Consider the following 18,909-nt stretch of genomic DNA (forward strand, 5'->3'; position numbering starts at 1 on the left):
CAGTCTTCTCAGAGAACAATTCTGTTATATCTTACTACAGACATGATGCGTGTTGTTGCAATAGCAGAAATTGTTATCTAATGTTGGCAAGACTTTTTGGCCAAAGCTTAAAAATTGCTTAGATAGTTTGAATGTGGTTCCCTTTATGTAATAGTTTAAAATAGAGTTTATTGCAAGTATAATGCGATGGTTTTCCGTGAGAAATAAGAATGGGTTTTATATGAAGAAGCAGTAAGTGATTATACTGTCCCATGCTTGATTGGAGGTTTAGGCATAGTTGTAAACATGTTTATAATCTGCCCCTTGTTTTAATGCATCTTTTTTCTCTTTGTTTCCTCCCCACTTCTGAAAGAAGTCATAACGGGAGACATGAATGCTTAGAAGGATTTTTACATTTTATTCTGCTCTTCTAAGCTATTGGAGCAGGGTAGGTGGTAGTCCCGTCCTCTTCTGGCATGAGCCTCAGGCTTGAGTAGGAGATGTTTCCTTAGTTCTTGCTTAGGCAGATAGCATTTCTCAAATGTAGCAACATTGTAATTATCTTTTTTTTTGATCTTCACTGTTATTCTTACCACTCTAAATGACCATGCACCACTACTACTTGGTTTGACTTGAGTGCCTGAATACAAATAATAAGCAATCAAAAGATTCATCTGGTCAAAGGCTGTGCAAATCTAAGAATTATAGCCATTAGTTCTATCCAGGAAAGCTGCAGTTCAGGGTCCTGGTTAGGTTTCTATTTGGGTTTAGTGTATATAACACAGTATATAATATGTATACATGCATGCAAGAAGATATACGTAACACATAGATGCTTTTTTTATTTCTTTTTTTTTTCTTAATTGTAATCCCTCCTGGAGACAATAAAATGTGCTCTTAAAGAGAGTTAACTGTTAAAGGTAATGATCTGGAAACTGATCATGATTTTGTCTAACAGTGGAAGGCTTATGCCTTACAGGATCACCAGATGTGTTGCAGGTGTATCTGTTTCTATGAGAATTTCATAATTCAGCATCAGTGAGAGAAGCACTGATGTGAATCTGTGCTATTGACCTTTGGATAAGGTTGACATAGTCTGTTTTTTAAAAAATCTGCTATGTATGTTTACTGCTGATTATAAGAGGATGTGGATGACACCCCTCATATTTGATGGGTGTAGAAACATTTCTTCTGACCTATGTGCTGAGGCTGTAGCTGGTATTAATATATCAAAAGTAGAAAGAATTTGGTAAAAATACCTCACCCTAATCTTTCTTAGTCTTTCCCTGCATATACTTGAAAGCATTACTTGTGTCCACTTTATTTTGTGTCTTACTTAGGAAATGTGGGTTTTGCCCTTTACCTCTTTGGGATTGAACCTGTAATTGTTTAAATGTTTTCTAAGCCCTCTGGGATGCAGCCTGCTTCCCAAGATACTGCTTGAGCTGGTTTGTTGAATGGTGTTCAAGGTCTTTCTAGTGTATCCATTCTTAGTACTTGTTGCCTTGGGTAAACTAACATACTTAGCGTAGAGTGCTTCTTGCTTTCTTACTGGAAGTGTAGGAAATGTTTGAGTTTAAATGTCCTGGTGTTTGCCTGCTTGGCGAAACAAAACTGCCTTTTAAGCAAACATGTATGTGTGCGTATACACATATAATTTCAATTTATTTTTGAAGTTGAGATTTTTTGCATTTTTGAAGTTGAGGGTTGAATTGTAAATAAAAGACATAAGTTGGCCTTTGTCCATGGGGCTGATGTTTTCTCCATCTGTCATCCTTCCCATTTAAATGGGGAACAGTGTTTGGGAAGAGACTTCTCTTCCCACCTTTTTCCTGAAATACCAATCTCCCATCCTTCTTTCTGGCAGCATCACCTTGCAAAGAGTAGTAGAATAGCTTTCAGGGAAATTAATAATTTATTTCCTGAAAAATTGATCAAATGACAGCTAAGTCTGAACTACGGGAAGTGCTTCAGCAGAGACCAGTAACTTGCGGTAGAACAGTCTTTGCTTTCAGGTTAAGAAGTAAAATTTCTTGTGCATTTGAAATCTTACAGCTCTTTTTCTGCAGACCAGGTGTTTGATTTTTTTTTTTTTTTAGGGATATAGAACTAATTCTTGAAAATACTTACCACTCTGGCTGCTGACAGTTTGCTCTTGTAAGTTTGTTTTTCATTCCTTGAAATCTGAGATGTGCGTGATGCAGGGGACATAGAGGAGCAGCTCAAAACTTCTGCTGTGTCATTCTTTTAATTTTTCTGTTTACACGAGGAGATGGAGGGTTTTTTACAACATGCCCATTCTGCTCTGTCAGTCACACAAAAAACAAACTTTGTGTTTTCCAAGGAACCCTTTGAGGATGGCTACGCAAATGGTGAGGAAGGCACACCAGCTGGGGATGCAGCTGCTGCTTACACACCTGACAGCAAAGGGGTGGTCAAGTTTGGCTGGATAAAAGGTGTACTGGTAAGTTTGATATATGATTCTTCCATGTCTTACAGATGCTGATATATTCTTGCAGATCTTTCCAACTACCTTGTTTTTTGACTGGCATTGTGATGATGCAGTATGAGAGGTGTGATAAATGCCATAATTTTAGGAAGGGTTGCTCCTATTTCAACTGAATTTTAAGAAAATAAATATTTCAGGGCTTCAAGTTCTTAAGGATTTATGGTTTCTTAGCACAGGTTTTGAGAGTTTTTAAGTTGCATGATTTCCAAGAAGGAAAAAGATCATGTAGTAGAAAAATACGTGCTTTACTTCTGTGGTTTGGCGAGGTCCTTATCTCCTTTTTTGTAAGATTGATACCTTACTCTTTAGGTAAGAGAGAGACCCTAGATCTGTATGTAGTCTCCTGTCTAAATTCTATACAATGCAAACTCTATTTCTATTGAAATCTAAGAGTTTTAAATAAAAGGATTAAAAAAAAATGCCCACCTCTCCATCCTGTTACTGTACAGCTGTAAGATACAAAAGTTATAGAAATGGAAAGTTGCAGCAGTTGTTTTGTTATTTTAAAAAGAATAAGTTATTTAGTAGGGCATTACTTTAGTGCAATTTTTTTTGATAGATTTGTGGGAGATAGAAACAGGGGTTGTAGACCTCACAGTCATCAAAGACCTCTGTCTACCTCTATCTTAAGTCACGTATTTTGTAGTACGAATTTTGGATCCTAAAGATTAGAGTCTAAGTTATTATTGTTTGGCCAAGACATACTGCAAGTTTCACATATCGAAGTACTCTCATCTGTTTTAACTTAGTCATATTTAAGTTCCCTTTTTTTTTAAATCAAACTTAAACTTGTATAATATGTCCTATTCTTGTGAAATAATTTTAAAAATGGTGAGAAAAGACAGCAAGATAATTTCAAGAACATTAAAAACTGAAATGAAGAATTAGTGAAAATTAGTGAAGATGCAAGAACTAATCTATGTGAAACTTCTGTTTTATCTTAGGTACGATGTATGTTAAATATTTGGGGTGTGATGCTCTTCATCAGACTGTCATGGATTGTAGGACAAGCTGGGATAGGTATGGCTACTAAATCTGTAATTTTATTTCAGTAAATTTCAAGTGTGGTCCACAAGAGGTGTTGATCCTGAGCTTACACTTCAAACAGGAATAGGAGTTTACCTTAATACTGCCAATTTTTATGGTAATTTACCAGTATCAAAAACTTCAACCAGTTACTTAGACTTTCACATTTAGGTATGAGGCAAGTATTTTACAAGAGACATTCAGTGAACTGCAGAGATAAACTTTTGATCTCTGGTTATTAGAACCTGCATGGACTATGTAGTATATAAGCAGTTATTTTCAAAGGCTTAACTTAGTCTTGGACTGCAGAAAATTTCTGATCTGCAAAAGGCCTGTGTTTCCTTGAATCTCTAGAATACAGCTCTTACCTTGCTGATCTAAGAGAACCTTTGCCCAGTTTTATTTGTATCCTGGAGACTCCTGTACAAGAGGAGAAAGAAAAAGCCTTTTGCTTGAATGTGTGGGAGCCCACACAGTAAATTTGTGTTGCATTGGCCAGAGTGATTAAATGAAGTTGAAGATTTTACTCTTTAATACTGCTGGGCTTACTCTGCTTTTCTTCTCTTTTTCCAAAAGGTCTGTCTGTCTTGGTTATTGGAATGGCCACTGTTGTGACAACTATTACAGGACTGTCTACTTCAGCAATAGCCACAAATGGGTTTGTAAGAGGAGGTAATGCTATTTTCATGAAGTTTTTAAAGCTTTCCTCTCTTGGGAGTGCACACTTTGTTGCTGCTGAGGAGCAAAGCCTTCCTTGTGTTCTGTATGTGATTAAACAGTCATGTAATTAACAAAAAATCAATAGGTAGCCTATTAATTAGATTTGAACTAGTGCATTGCTTTTCTGCTGTGAAAGTTTTTTTCTTGTAAATTTTTGTAATACAAACATTTTTAAGGCTACATATCCAGGAATGAGTAGGGTCTTAATATTCTCCTGAGCTCCACTGGTTAGTTGATCGTGCCTGTATATGTTCATGTCCTGAAATAAACCTTCACACAAGTAACTCTCCAAACTCTTGAGTTAGCTCCAGCTTTCCTGAGGGTGATGGTTTTCATTCTCTTCCATGGTTTATGTGCTGTTACCAGCTATTTTTGGAAGTGATTGGTGCCTCTGACACAATCAAACTGCTTCATGACATTACGAGACTGCTACTAGTGAAAAAATAAGGTGGCATTAAAGTAGGAACTTATAAAACTATCTTCATTAAGGTTAAGAATGAAAAGGAAAACCCTCACTATCACAAAGTAAACAGACCTACTGGGAAAGATCAGCTGTGTTATTAGCATTATGTCAAGCTTAGTTTCTAAGTACCCTTTTTGGTTTTTTAATTCCATTATGTATATCAGGTTTTTGCATTCATATGGGAGCTCTTTTTTTTTTTTAAGCCACTCTTGAAAAATAGTACTTCATTAGAAAATTTGAAGTGCTGAATTGGAAGAACTGTAGAATTGCATAGGAACAACTGTTCCTGTGAAAACACTACGTTACAGTAAGATTTTTTTTTTATGTTACATAAGACATGCAGAGTATGGCCAAGCTGGGTACATACAAACAATTTGCACAAGAAATTTAATGCAGTGAAATCAAGCAGTTCCTGTTGCAGATTTTTAGCATGCACTCAGTTACTTCACACTGGAGCTGGAGGATTTTGTTGCTTCTGGACAGCTTAGCCTTAAATTCCTTAAATAAAGTAATATGCCTTTGCTACATTTTCTAAACCTCACTTTTCTCCAGATACTCAGATTTTCATTTGTCATGTGGGATTTGAGATGTTGTTTTTGTCAAGCTCAAAAGTACAAAGAACAGGCTCTTGAGAGTCCCACTGGAGGGTAGAAAATTCCTTTAACAACAGAGCTTTTAGAAACAGGTCTCGGAGGTTTGGAACGTCAGTGGGTTTATTGCAGTCTGCTTTGCCAGTTTCTTGATCTTGACTGCACAAGTGCTTTGAGCAGTTTGAAGCAAAAAGCGCACTAATACTGCAGCTTGTGCTTACAATTTGTTTTTTAGCCATAGAGCTGGTTGCATACCTCAATAATATGATGTGATGCATGAGTCATGGCTATTTCCAACTGGTCTCTTTTCCTAAGAACTTGAAATACATTCCTGATATTTCAGCATATCTGTCCCTAAAATACTGAGTTTGGGGTTATTTTCTAATACATCAGGCAGTAAAGAGTGAGTAGATTCTGTCTCATGTAAGTGTTAAATTGCTGATGACTGTTTTAGGCTCTGTCATGTAGAGGACTTTTTTGTCATTTGTATTTTTTTTTCTTTCAGGAGGAGCATATTACTTAATTTCCAGAAGTCTGGGGCCAGAGTTTGGTGGTGCCATAGGTCTGATTTTTGCATTTGCCAATGCTGTGGCAGTAGCAATGTATGTTGTTGGCTTTGCAGAGACAGTTGTTGAGCTACTGAAGGTACATGGATGATAGTGCTTATATTGATTATACTTAATATATAAAGTTTGAGTATGTAAAGTATATACTTTATAGATAAAGGTAGAGATTATGTCTGGTTTTTTATTCATCTAATCATAAAATGGTGTGGTTTGGAAGAGACATTTAAAGGTCACCTAGTCCATCTCCCATCCTGGCAGAATCACAGAATGGTTTGGGTTGAAATGGACCCTAAAGACGACCCAGTACCACCCCCCTGCTATGGGCAGGGACACCTTCCACTATCCCAGGTTGTTCCAAGCCCCATCCAACCTGGCCTTGGACATTTCCAGGGGTGGGGCAGCTACATCTTCTTGGGTACACCTGTGCCAGGGCCTTACCACCCTCACTGTAAAATGTTTCTTCTTGCCTCTAGTCTAAATCTGCCATTTTTTAGTTTAAAGCCATTGCTCCTTATTCTGTCACCACAAGCCTGATCCAAAAGTCTGTCCCTGTCTTTCTTCTAAGCCCCCTTTAAATACTAAATGGTCGCAGTAAGGTCTCCCTGAAGCTCTCTTTTCTCCAGGCTGAACAACCCTGATCATTTACATTTGGAAGATTCATTGATTTAAAAACAAGGCAAAGCCCCAAATTGCTTGTATCCTTAAATGGAATTTACATTTAGTAAATTTGTGGTCTGCGGGCTATCTACTAATAAATTACAGTAAATAAAATGCTGTTCTTTGATAGGGAAGGTATTTACCTCATGAAGTATATGACTGTGCATTTTTTTGTTTGTTGTGTTAGGAAAATGGAACGTTGATGATCGATGAAATGAATGATATCAGAATTATAGGGGCTATCACCGTGGTTATACTGCTGGGCATTTCCATTGCAGGAATGGAGTGGGAAGCAAAAGTAAGGAACTCCCATCTTCTCTTTTATTCTCTGCTTCATAATTTTGATCCCATTTTTGTACCTTAGCTGTCTGATTTATTTTTAGTCTGTTTAGTGTATTCAATTCTGCATGGTGGCATGTTACAAGTCAGTTGATTTTTATGCAGTAACTATTGAGACTGGCACTAGCATGTGCAGGTCTGAACGGCATTTCACATCTTTAACCACTTCCCTTCGCTGGAAGCTTAAGCATCTATGAGAACCTACACTCCAGCATAATCTACTCTTAATGACAAATAGATGACTCTTTAATTGTCAGATAGGTTAATGGTATTTCCCTCTTACGGGCAGTTACATCAGAGGAGAAGGTAAGAACTTCAGCATGGGAATTTTGCCTTACTATGACCTTTAGGCAAGTTTTGTGGATGAAAAACACAGGGCTGGTCCCAAAGCCAACTGAGAGCTGTGTAGTTTCTGCTAGCTCAAACCCAGTATTGTTCCCTTCTCTTCTCTTCTGTTTTGGTTTTCACCTGGAAACAGCCAAACTGTGGGATGCATTCACTAGAGCCAGCATGGAGAAGTGTTTTGAATGGTGGTGGTGATGAATGTGTGGGAGGGAAAATCTCCTTCCCTTGTCTTCTTGTGGCTGCACGGTCTTAGGTCAGCTCTGATTGCGGAAGCAAACACTGAAGAGATCTCAGAGTACCTTAATACAGAAGCTGCCTTACCAGTTTTCTGCTTGGCCTTAGTAGGCAGTGTAGCTTGCTGTTTCCTGCACCTTGTAGGCTTTTTCTGAATATCTGTCCGTAATCTACTCAAAGAATTGAGAAGAGCCTTTAACTGGGGCTTCCTTCCTGACTGATACTTATTTCACAATAGCTCCTATTTTCTGCACTGAGAGGCAGCTGAAGGAACCTCTCCGTGAAGTATTGTTAAGTTTCTGTGCTCCTGCATCAAGATGATGGTATTTATAATCAAAATGAGAGGGTTTTTTATCATAGTTGCTTCCAAGAAATGGGGATCCTAGAAGAACTGAGTGAAGATCGAGTGCATTACTTTGACCAGTGGGGAGAAAAGAAACTTACAGAAATTGACTTTGGCATGTGCTTTTAAATTGAACTTCTGTAAAAACTGTTTACTTTTTCAAGTAGTCTTTCACTGTCTGTAACTTGAATTTGGATGGTGTCTTTATACACCCAACAGCGAACAGTGCTGACTTCCTTATTCTGAACTGCTTCGAAAGGATTATTTGTTATTAATTCTCTGGCTACTGCCACTTGAAGTCACAAGAAGTATCTTGGGTTTGTTGTGTAGCACAAGCAATATAACAATAGTTTGCATGGAAATACCCCTGTTTAATGTTTCTATATCAGACCTGAATTGTGGTGTTACTGCAGTGTCATCCTTATTAGGGGTAGCTTTCAAAAGTCATGTCCTTAGTGCAAAAGTCAAGGCTTGGTTTGTCCATCATGGAAGGAGGCAGGTGAGAGCAATGAGAAGGCAACTCAACCTGTCAAACAAGCATTTCATGCAGGCTGACATACAACTCAGCGCAGCAAAACACTGATGTCTCCATCTTGATCTGTGGTGTTCTCCTATGCCTTAGCCGTGGAAGATGGAGCAGGGGAATCTACAATAATGCCTTTGAAATAAATCTAAAAGTGAAGAGAGACTGGGATTGATTCCAGGGAAGTTGCCTTTAAAAAATGGCTTTTCAGAGTTTGTGGTTTTACAGCTCAGCTCCTCGTGTTGAAGTCTTAGAAGCCCATTCTTTCAGACTTTGGAATTTAGGTAAAATATTGAGTAAACATCCCTAGCTTCAGGGAGAAGCCTAGGTTAGTTACTGGAAAAATCCACTTATGGCAATTGCTCTCTGATAACTTCTTGTGGAATTCTCTGACTGAAGACTTCTGTAACCACCCAGCTGTATCCTTACACCTTTCACCTATTCTTGAGGCTTTACAAAGATGTAAATACAAGGCAAGAACTGTTTTCTTCACGTGGACTTCTAAATCTGCTCCAGGCCATTTCACTCTGTTTATCACTGTTCTGCCCTGTTTTCTTGAGAGGCTGTGTGAACTGAAAACTTTCTTTTGTAGGCATCAACAATTCCACAGTGCTAATTGCATATTAACTTCTGATCCTGGGCCTAAAAAAGGTCTGTGAATAGCTTCCCCCTAGCTACTGGCATTCCTTTCTAAGGAATCAAATAACCCAAAAGATAACGGCAATGTGATTGCTTATTTAAATGGAAGACCTGAACCACACGTACAATGCCTAGATTTATCTTTATTCACACTGTTGAGGTGTTGGATGGTTTACAGTACTTCTTGTTCAACTTGTAGGGCTTACAGTAGTTCTGTGGAAAAGTGACTGAAGTTCTAGGTTGTAAAAAAAGAATTCTCAAAACTAGGAACTAACAAGTAGTTGTTGTAGTTTGAAATTTAATTTCATAAGTAAGGGTTGAGGACATGAGAATGTAGCAAAATAACCTCGTTCCTTGCATAAAATAGGAAACAAAAGCTGTTTGATTCTGTATGTAATAAAATTTTTAGTAAATAGCACATAGTAAAGTGTAAGACAAAGTATGACCATTGGTAGTAATGCAGTAGTAGCATTTGTGTTGCATTTGACTATTTTCATGTGAATTTCTTGCATCTACTCAAATGCATTCCTTCTCGACAACTTATATATAGAAAAATTAGTCCTTTTAAGCATTTTGTCTTTAGTAGTATAATTTTGAGGCATTTGGTGATAATAAACTTTTTTGATTAGGCATAAAACTTGGAAATTATCCCTATTTCTTAATTAAAAATCGTTGTGCAAGTTCTCTCCAGCTTTCCTCATTTATTTGCGGAAAATATGCTGAGAAGGCTAAGCTGAATTTGGAATCAAGTGAACATTTCTATTTTATAGCACAACACTTGATGCTGTGCAAAGAACAAGTTCTCCTGTCTGACAGCAATCACTGTGTTTCAGGCACAGATAGTCCTGCTGGTGATCCTCATACTTGCTATTGGAGACTTTGTCATAGGAACATTTATTCCTCTGGACAGCAAGAAGCCCAAAGGGTTCTTTGGTTATAAAGGTATGTTGGAACAGTTTACAGTATGGTAAACAATACCTTTTTTTGCAAAATAGGCTGTTAGAAGTAAATTAAACATCTAATATATCTTGTAGTCCTATCCAACTATGATTATAATATATATATATAATTGATTCAGGACTTTTTTTCCTGATTTTTTTCAAAATTCTGTGGTTTTGTCCCTTAAAGCTGTTGGGTCAAAACTTGATCCTACTTGCTTAATATTGAGTATATTAAATTTTAAAAAGCTGGATGTAATACTGTAAGTATTTTTTCTACCTTTAAATCTGCTTAAGTTTAGTGTGTTGACTTTTACTTCGAGTTGAAGTGATGACTTAGGGCTTAAATGTTCTACACTTAGTTTTAAGAAGGTGCTGTGACTGTCAGCTTTTTTAACTGGTCTAGTAGTGGCTGGAATGGGTTAATACTTTAGCTTCCATGTGAATATTGATGGACTTAAATCTTCTCCTGCAGCCGAAATATTCATGGAGAATTTTGGACCAGATTTCCGACAAGAGGAAACTTTCTTTTCTGTATTTGCTATTTTCTTCCCTGCTGCAACTGGCATACTTGCTGGTGCAAATATCTCAGGGGACCTTGCGGTAAGTAGTGAATTAAAAATACTCTTCATGACCACTTGAGTGTACATTGACCTCTGTCATCACTGTCCACTGACGTTTTTCTTTCAGGATCCTCAGTCAGCCATACCTAAAGGAACGCTGTTGGCCATCTTAATCACTACATTGGTTTACGTAGGAATTGCAGTATCTGTAGGTAAATAGAGAATGTTTTTAACTTTATCCTTTCACGTTCGTTCTGAGGATGTATTTTGATACAGTTTTATGTAATTTGTTATGTTAAAGTCATTATGTAATTGACTTTCCTGCATGGGAAAGTTATAGCCAAAGGTTTCTGGTTTTTACTGTTGGGAGATTCAGTTTTCAGGTGGTTTTAAAATTTCCTGGAATGACTGATGCTTTTCTAAGAAAAGTGACTGCTTCAGACTAGAGATGACAAAAGACTTCTTACGGGTATTTCCTCATTTGTTGTGGTTATTTATGTTGAAGGATTTACAGTTTACCAGTGGGATAATCCCTGGATTAGAAAAGCATGTTTTCAGGAAGTACTTACTGAAAAAACGTGTATTGTTTTGAGGATTATTAATCAGCCACTTACCTGAAGTGAACTGTGGGATGATCAGACAGCACCATGGTGAGGATGCTTGAGCAGTAATTCCCCAGTTGAGGGAGGAGACCAAGAAGTGCCAGCCCACTTTTGGAAGTGTCATGTTCTTGTGTAAAGAGGAGAAATAATCACAGACTGATCTGAGTCTTCTCTTCCCAGTCTTTCTCACCCCACAGTTGTTTGAAATGTTCCATAGAAGTTGCCCTGGGGTTGATACCAGTTTTGCTGTAGAGCACCAGTGGTTAACCACATTTTTCCCACCCATAAAATAATTCTAGCAACCTTAAGAGTACAGGATTGTAATGGTATCCTGCATATTTCTTGCCTGTGATTGGAAATATTTTTTACTCACATCACATAAACTAGTTTCTGATGGCAGTAATATTTTTTCTTAAAGACCTAGTTTTATAATAGCTGTGGTGCCTTTTGAATGAAATTCTCATTTATGAGAGTACCATTGATCTTGCCACTAATGATACTTCCTTTCCAAAGATACCAATCTTGCTAGTCTGCCTCTGTTGGCTAACATGGGAGTGTAGCTCTGCCAAATAGCTGCTCTGTAGTCATTGTGCTTTGTGCAGCATAATGAGCTACACTCATTTCCTAATTAGATTGACTGCATAGACCTCTTGCTACCAAATTTGAATCGTTTGGAACCTCAACCCACACAAGACTAAAATTAATGTTAATACTAACTTGCTAATGGAATACTTTGATCAGCTTCCAGACATGAAAAATGCAATATAAAAACTGACAAAAGAAGCAGTTTGCAAAACCACCCGGACGTGAAATTGTTTGATTCATCAGAAAAGTCCTGCTTTGTACTGACTTATGCTTTGAATTGTGCTGCTTAAAAAAAGGCAGCAGGAGTCAGAGATTGCATGAAATTTAGCTCCTTTTGAGGCATTGGATTAGGAATATTGGACAAATAAAAATACTTCTATTCCTTTCCCAGAGGAGTGGTAAGCAAGTCACTAAAGATTTGAGGGGCTACTAAATGTTGCAGAGTAGTCATATCTGAAGAGGAAGAAGATGTTCTGAATTTAATTGACTATCTGTATGCCCTATAGTAAGTAAGAAGGCTAAACTGAGTAGAAGAGGCTGAAAAAAGGAAAATTACTCCTCCTGCTGCTGGAGCCAGGCAGCTATTTCAAACAGATAACTGTGAGAAGTAGGTATGCAGTTTCGTAATTTAGCAAAGGACTAATGCAGGCATGCAGGAGGCATGAGGAGGCAGATTTCACAGGCAAATTTGCATGCAAAATCTTGAAAGATACATTTCAAAGAACATCATTTATTGCTTTAAAAACAAGGGAAGCCCTAGTAAAAAAAAAGCCAAAGTTCTGAGTAACATTAAGACCTGCTTCCTGTAGTTATGAAAGTAAAACTAATTAACAAGAGTTGTACTGTAGGTTCTTACAGCACTTGTAAAATTAAACACTCTGAACTGCAGTCTGAAGGGCTGTAGTATCTCTGGAATTCATGTAGTTAAGAAGATCCCTTGATAGCGATGTCTGTAAACCTTCCCAGGCTTAAAGGATGGCAAAGCTCTATTTGACTTTGGCAGGAACATGCTTATAAATGCTTGTGAAAAGGTGAAATCCTGTTTTCACAGAAAGGAAGACCTAGAGACTTTTAGGGTAAAGTGCTGCCAGAATCATATAAATAAATGAAACTTTTCTGAATGAGTGTTACAGAAAGTGTCCAGACTTATTTATATCTAGTGTCTTCTGCTGAGAACAGAGCCTGCCCAGCTCTGTTCTCATAGTCAGGCCCACATTCAGTTTGTTCCTTTCTGTCATACTTGACTCTGCATGTGGAAGTTCTGCTAACCATTTGGATCTGAACTTTCACAAAAATGAAGAAGAGGAGGGCTGTGATAGTGCACTGTAGGTATTTTATTCAATACTGGGCCTGCCACTGCAATCTGTCACCAACAAAATGGTATTTACAAATAGTTCAGCTGAGAAGTGTGTTGTCAAATCCATTATATACTGCTTGAGTGGCTGGGGCGAATACTTGTATAGTGGAGGAGGAGAAACATTTTCCTCTTACTTTTAATCCCAGTTAAACAAGAAAACAATAAAAAACCCCAGATCCTCCACATACTCACAAGAAAACCATAAGACAGGTACTTAGTGTAGGAAGCTCTTACTGTAATTTAACCAACTGGGCATAATAAGTAACTAAAAAGAGAAATGAGAAATGAGGAGTGAAAGGATTAATTAATGTCCACCTACTGGGACCAGGCGTTGCTGTGGGCTGTAATCAAATTCTCATGGCTTAGAAAAATATAAATACGGTGTAGGTAATTAGGAATTAATTTTCCTGATGGAAGAGAGACAACTTATATGGATGCCTAGGAATATTACTGAATAAACTTAAACTTGCAGCAGATCTCTGCCTTCTTCCTTGCTTTGCAATTAATTTAGGTCCTTAGCTGTCATGAGGTTCTGCTGCAAGGCACTTCTTGTCATTCAAGTTCCTAAAAGATTAAAGGGAATTTTATTGACTCTGTAGACTTTTCCCCACTCCTTGTTTAGTTCCAGTTCCTGGAAGTATTTCCTGGTGTTCAAACAGTTTGATTACCTCTGCTATTAAACCACAGAACGTTAAATAATACTTAATCTGATCTACTTTTTGTCATATGAGGCAAAACCCTCTTGACATGAAGGACTTAATGGCCTTTTAGTCCTCTTTAGTTTTTCTTAGTACTAACAAGCTGAAATGCTGTTTCTCCAGCGTTTTCTTGACCAGTAAAATTAAAAGTAATCGTAGATGAACTGGTGACAGTAGTTAAGGTGATAATTATAAACAAATGTGGAAGAAATGGTACTGTGTATCTGTTTTTCACCAAGAAACCAACTTAAAAATAGCATGGTCACATAGGAGATGGCTTATTTAAACATTGGGAAATGGCAACAGGCTTTCATGAGAATTTACATTTTTTAAATGTCTGAGCCATAGTGACTAGGAAAAAGAAGCCAACTGCAACATAATCTTTACATACAAAACAAATCTGCACTCCTCTAGGAAAATTGACCAAAAGAGAAAGTATAAAGTCATAAAACCATAAAACAACTTGGGTTGGAAGGAACCTTGAAGATCATCCAGTTCCACCCCCTGCCATGGGCAGGGACACCTTCCACTATCCCAGGTTGCTCCAACCTTGCCCTGGACACTTCCAGGGATCCAGGGGCAGCCACAGCTTCTCTGGGCACCCTGTGCCAGTCTTGTCAAATCAAGTGGTGGTCCATAATACTAACTTCAATTCAGGAGCTGTGTGGAAACTCACATATCAGAGAAATACTATGTTAAGCTAAAATTGGGCTCTTAAACTTTTGCAAGTCTACTGACATAATTTTTCTCTGTGCTAGAGCTTTATACTTCTTCCTACACTCAGTTTTATTAAAAAACTAAAGATTATTTCAGTCAAGGGAGCAGTTGTTGTATTTGTTCTTCATATTGAAGATAGACTTAGTACTTCAGTGTGTTAAAAAATTAAATGCTGTATTTTAATGTTCCTCTGTGAGATTATGATTACATAAGAAGGAATTAACCCATGTCCTTGAGGTTCAGTTTGTTAATGCCCTTTTTTTATTGTTGTGTCCACTGTAGGTTCCTGTGTAGTTCGAGATGCCACAGGGAATGTTAATGACACCATTGTCACCGAGCTGACAAATTGCACAGCTGCAGCCTGCAAACTAAACTATGATTTCTCATCCTGTCAGTCTCCAGCAGGGTGTCACTATGGGCTGATGAACAATTTCCAGGTACAAGACTTTCTCCTTAATATGTATATTCTTTTATGTTCGGGTTTTTTGGCTGATGTGGTGTTTTGGGGGTTGTTTTTTGGTTGTTGTTTTGGGGTATTTGTTTGTTTCTTCCTTGGATTTGTTGTTTTGGGCTTTTTTAATTTCATATTAGGAAAACTCATAGGCTACATATACTCATCTCCATAAATACAAGTTTTATCTGGAACAGGTGTGGGGTACACTCTAGCAGGTATGCAGAAGATTGTTGAAAACACTTAGGTGTTCATACACAAATGATATAAACATTTACTCTTTTTCTGAATCAACTGCTTAGATCAGGTGGTGGTGCTGCAGCTTTCTTTAGGTACCTGAATGTCATCATTCACTGGTGGGGGTAGATGTACTCATTTTTCAGTAATGATGCTGAGTAATCATATGTAGCCTCTGTCAGTAATTTGCTTGCTAAGTTCTTAAGTTTTTTAGAAAACACACTGACTTTTTCAGACTGTTTTATGTATTTATCACAGCATCCTCTTTAATGTAAGGTCATGAATTTTCATTAAACATGATGTTACTGTATTTAAAAATCCTCCACAAGTTAAGGGGTAATTCTTAGTCTTTCACCACAGCCAATTGGGGCTGTCCATGAACTACTCGTAAGGGTTTGAAAGAATCTGAGGAAAATGTACTTACTGCCCATTACTTTCAGCTTGGTTTGTGGTAGTCCCATCTTTGCCCAAAGTTGTTCTAATACAATTCAGCACAAAAAGTGGGCTAGAGATTGAGCTGAAATCCACTAATGCAAGTTTTATAGTGGAATAATTTGAGTATCTTATGTGATGTTATTTTTGTTCGTGTTTGGAGAAAGTCGGAATTGCTCTTGTGGGATTGACAAATTTGCAAAATCCAATGACTTGCATCGTTTAAGCTGAAAAGAACCAACATACTGTCAGATGTACAGCTGTGAATAGCCTGTAAATGGTGTCCTCTGATGGTGTCTTTGTAAGTCATGACTTTGGAAGGTTCTTAACATAAATGTTACTTGTACTTCTTATTGAGTATTTTTGCCTCCCAAGTTATTCTTTCTTCTCTCTGTGGAAAAATGAGTTGGTGGCAATGAGGAAAGGTCACTTTTAAGGCCAGAGGCAGCACTGAGAACGCAGTGCCCCTCACACCCCCCTGCTTTGTTGGAGTTTTGAAAACCTTCTCTGTGAAATTTCGTTTTTCTAATACCCAGTGGGACCTGGGTATTAGAAAAACACTCTTGCTGTTTTTTCTCTCATCCTCACAGCTTTTGCTGTGCATCTCTGCGAAGAGTCTGATTCTGTCTCCTCAGAAGATGTCAGAAGGAAAATGTTTGTGTGAGAGGCTGTTTATCTAATGAGAGACTTGTCCATTTCATAACCGAACTGCTCTCAACTCTGTGTCTGTGAGTGTTAGCTGTAAGGAGAGAGCTTGTGCACCTCAAGCTCAAACATCTATTTTCTGTGTGGCAAATAACTGAGAACAAATACTGCACAAACTAAAATTAATCCCTAAGGTGAGGGGAGATTGTTGTATTTCTCTTACAGCTTGTAAACAGGCAAGTTTCGGGCAGAAAGTGCCAGTTTGTGTGCACAGCTTAATGACTTTACCACTTTAGGACGCTGTGCTGCACTCAGTTCTTCTGGCTAAGAACTGATCTGAAGTTCCTGCTGAGGCAGCCCAGGGTTTGGGTGTGTTTGGGCAGCAGTAATGGTTTACCTGTGGAAATCTTAGATGAGAAACTTCAGATGAGGACAGCTGGTGAGACAGGCTTGGTCACACTTGCCTAGAAAGACCATCTTTAGTTTCTGTTACAGTCAGTGAATTACAGGTCCTCACAGGCGTCTGATATTTCTGTTTAGTGTCAGTGGTTATGCTATGCCCAGGCTGTCACCTGGTAAAAGAGTAACTTCAAAAATGTGGTTTGGGCTCTATAGCCTCAGCCGAGAGCTTCCCAGGAAAAAGTTACGGCTTTAGGTAATTAAAATGCAGGGATTTTTTGCAACTTTGGATGAAAGCTGAAAGTAGCATGGAACTCAGTTTTTTCAATACAGCATTTTTGTTTTGCTCCACAGTGCTGGACCAAGGAACTAAATAGTCAAAATTTCATGTTCCCAAATGTTTGAAATTTAAGAGACTGCCTTAACTGTAAGTGCCAGGCAAACATAATGAGGCCCTTACCAGCAGGACCTGGATGTCTGTGTCACCACACCAGTGGCAGCTGGGCCATTCTGCCCGTACAGTTCTGCATGATCTTCCAGGGATCAAAATTTCAGTGCTGTGGTAGCTGCCTTTGTGGGCTCCTTGTTTTATGGTCAAGAGGTTTGGATTGTATTGGGGGTGGGAGGGGAGGGGAGTTTAACACCATGGCACACTGTTTCTGCTGAATCTGGTTCCCCCTGTATTCTCCTACGTTAGAGGAGCTTCGTAAAGTCTCTTAACCTAGGGCATAATTTGCTAGCTTTTAAAATGTTTCTGGGTTTCTAATTAACACTGGAGGATTTTCTTCCAACTTTCCTATTGTACTGTTAGAGAAATACCTGAAAATTGGTGGATCAGGCTGTACAAAAGAGCTGTTTAAAAAATTAAAGACATACAGAGCTTTGCTCAACCTTATCTGTGGTGTTGCCTGTGCATACACTTTGCTGGGATATCTCTCAAATTTATAAAACAATCGTGTAATAGTCAAAAATAGAGTGTGTACATAATTGGAGGCCTTGGACAGAACCTAGAAAGAAAATAAAAAATATGAGTAGATTGCAAGAAGAAATAGCAAGTTGAGGCAAGTGTAGTAAAGTGAAGGCATCAAAATAAAAATGTTTTACGTTGGACAGGAAGAAAAGTGATGGAGACTTGTACACAGATTCTGTCTGCAACCAGGGAAGATTGATTAAGCCATCCTTGCAGGGAAGAAAATTTACATACTGCTTCTATAAAAATTATTCTGCACTTGTTACTATGTTGCTATAGCAAAAGTTTCTTTCTACAATAATAGTAAAGCATTTACACCCTTAAGTTTTCTTCTATAACATAATGTAGGGCTATTAGAAATTGTCATTTGAAACTGCAACCTTTTCTGTTGCTTATAAAATTAAAATAAACTGGGGCACAGGAGGGATTGCTTAATAGATGTGTTGTTAGTTTTACTCCTTTATGATTATAGGCCTGGCATGCCTTTTTTTGTTAACAACTACAAGTAGGCGTCAGGAAATTCACTCCTTCATTCATTACACTACTCTGACAGATACTTTACTCTCATCTTTTGCAGCCTTCATTTATTAAATTTCTCTTTTTAAACAAGGCATGCCTTGAACTGACTAGTGAAACCTGATGTAGTACACAGCTGACTGAGAGGCCCAGCAGTTTCTTTGTTGGTCTGATCTGCAGAAATCCACTAAGTTTTACCATGAGTTTAGCCCTAGGAATGTGAATAAAACTTCATCAGTCACCTACACATTGTGTCTGAGAACGTCTGACCTAGTAAGGTTTATTTAGACAGCAGATTTTGCAATTTCAGGTGACAATAACTTCAAAATGGGACACTTCTGAATGTTTTTTCATGCCTTCATTCAGTCACTCTCCTGATTAATTTCAATGAGATTGCTAGGGTGAAAAGGGCAAGTAACCAGTGCAAATGATGCAGAATCACATTTTGCTTGAAAAGCACCTTGCTGGGTTTGGTCTGTTGACTGAAAACATAAGCTTTTTCAAGATGGTATAAAATTCTTCAGCCCTGGCTGTCTTAAAGCAACTTTGGCTTTTGTTTCATAAAGAAAAGTATTATATTAAACCATGAATGTTTTTTAAATACACAGCTGTGTATCCTAATTCACATCACAGCTGGATGCAACTACAGAAATAATCAGTAGAATAGGGGAATCATAGAATGGTTTAGGTTGAAAGGGACCTTAAGGAAGATCTTACTCCAATCCACATGCCATAGACAGGGATACCACTCACTTTTTATAAGCTCTCTCCTTCTTGTAAGGCATCTTAAGGTACTGGAAGGTACTAGCTTGTTACTCATCCAGTTTACCAAGGTCTGCATATTTGATTTCTATCACTGAGATTAC

General features: G+C 38.0%; 1 protein-coding gene across 2 annotated transcripts in view; it reads left to right on the top strand.

The window, feature by feature from the left end:
- Positions 1-18,909, top strand: part of SLC12A2 (solute carrier family 12 member 2) — a 55,054-nt gene that overhangs the window by 14,127 nt on the left and 22,018 nt on the right. For both annotated transcript variants that reach the window (XM_042033166.1, XM_042033165.1), the window contains exons 2-10: positions 2,324-2,443; positions 3,433-3,508; positions 4,091-4,186; positions 5,793-5,932; positions 6,698-6,808; positions 9,767-9,875; positions 10,347-10,474; positions 10,562-10,646; positions 14,676-14,830. In XM_042033166.1, coding sequence (XP_041889100.1) covers positions 2,324-2,443; positions 3,433-3,508; positions 4,091-4,186; positions 5,793-5,932; positions 6,698-6,808; positions 9,767-9,875; positions 10,347-10,474; positions 10,562-10,646; positions 14,676-14,830 — 1,020 coding nt within the window. The remainder of the gene's footprint in view (positions 1-2,323; positions 2,444-3,432; positions 3,509-4,090; positions 4,187-5,792; positions 5,933-6,697; positions 6,809-9,766; positions 9,876-10,346; positions 10,475-10,561; positions 10,647-14,675; positions 14,831-18,909) is intronic.

This window comes from Corvus kubaryi, unplaced genomic scaffold, assembly GCF_017639235.1.
Source record: "Corvus kubaryi isolate FWS band 111438036 unplaced genomic scaffold, C.kubaryi_AGA036_p1.0 37357, whole genome shotgun sequence".
NCBI classification, from domain to species: Eukaryota; Metazoa; Chordata; class Aves; order Passeriformes; family Corvidae; genus Corvus; species Corvus kubaryi.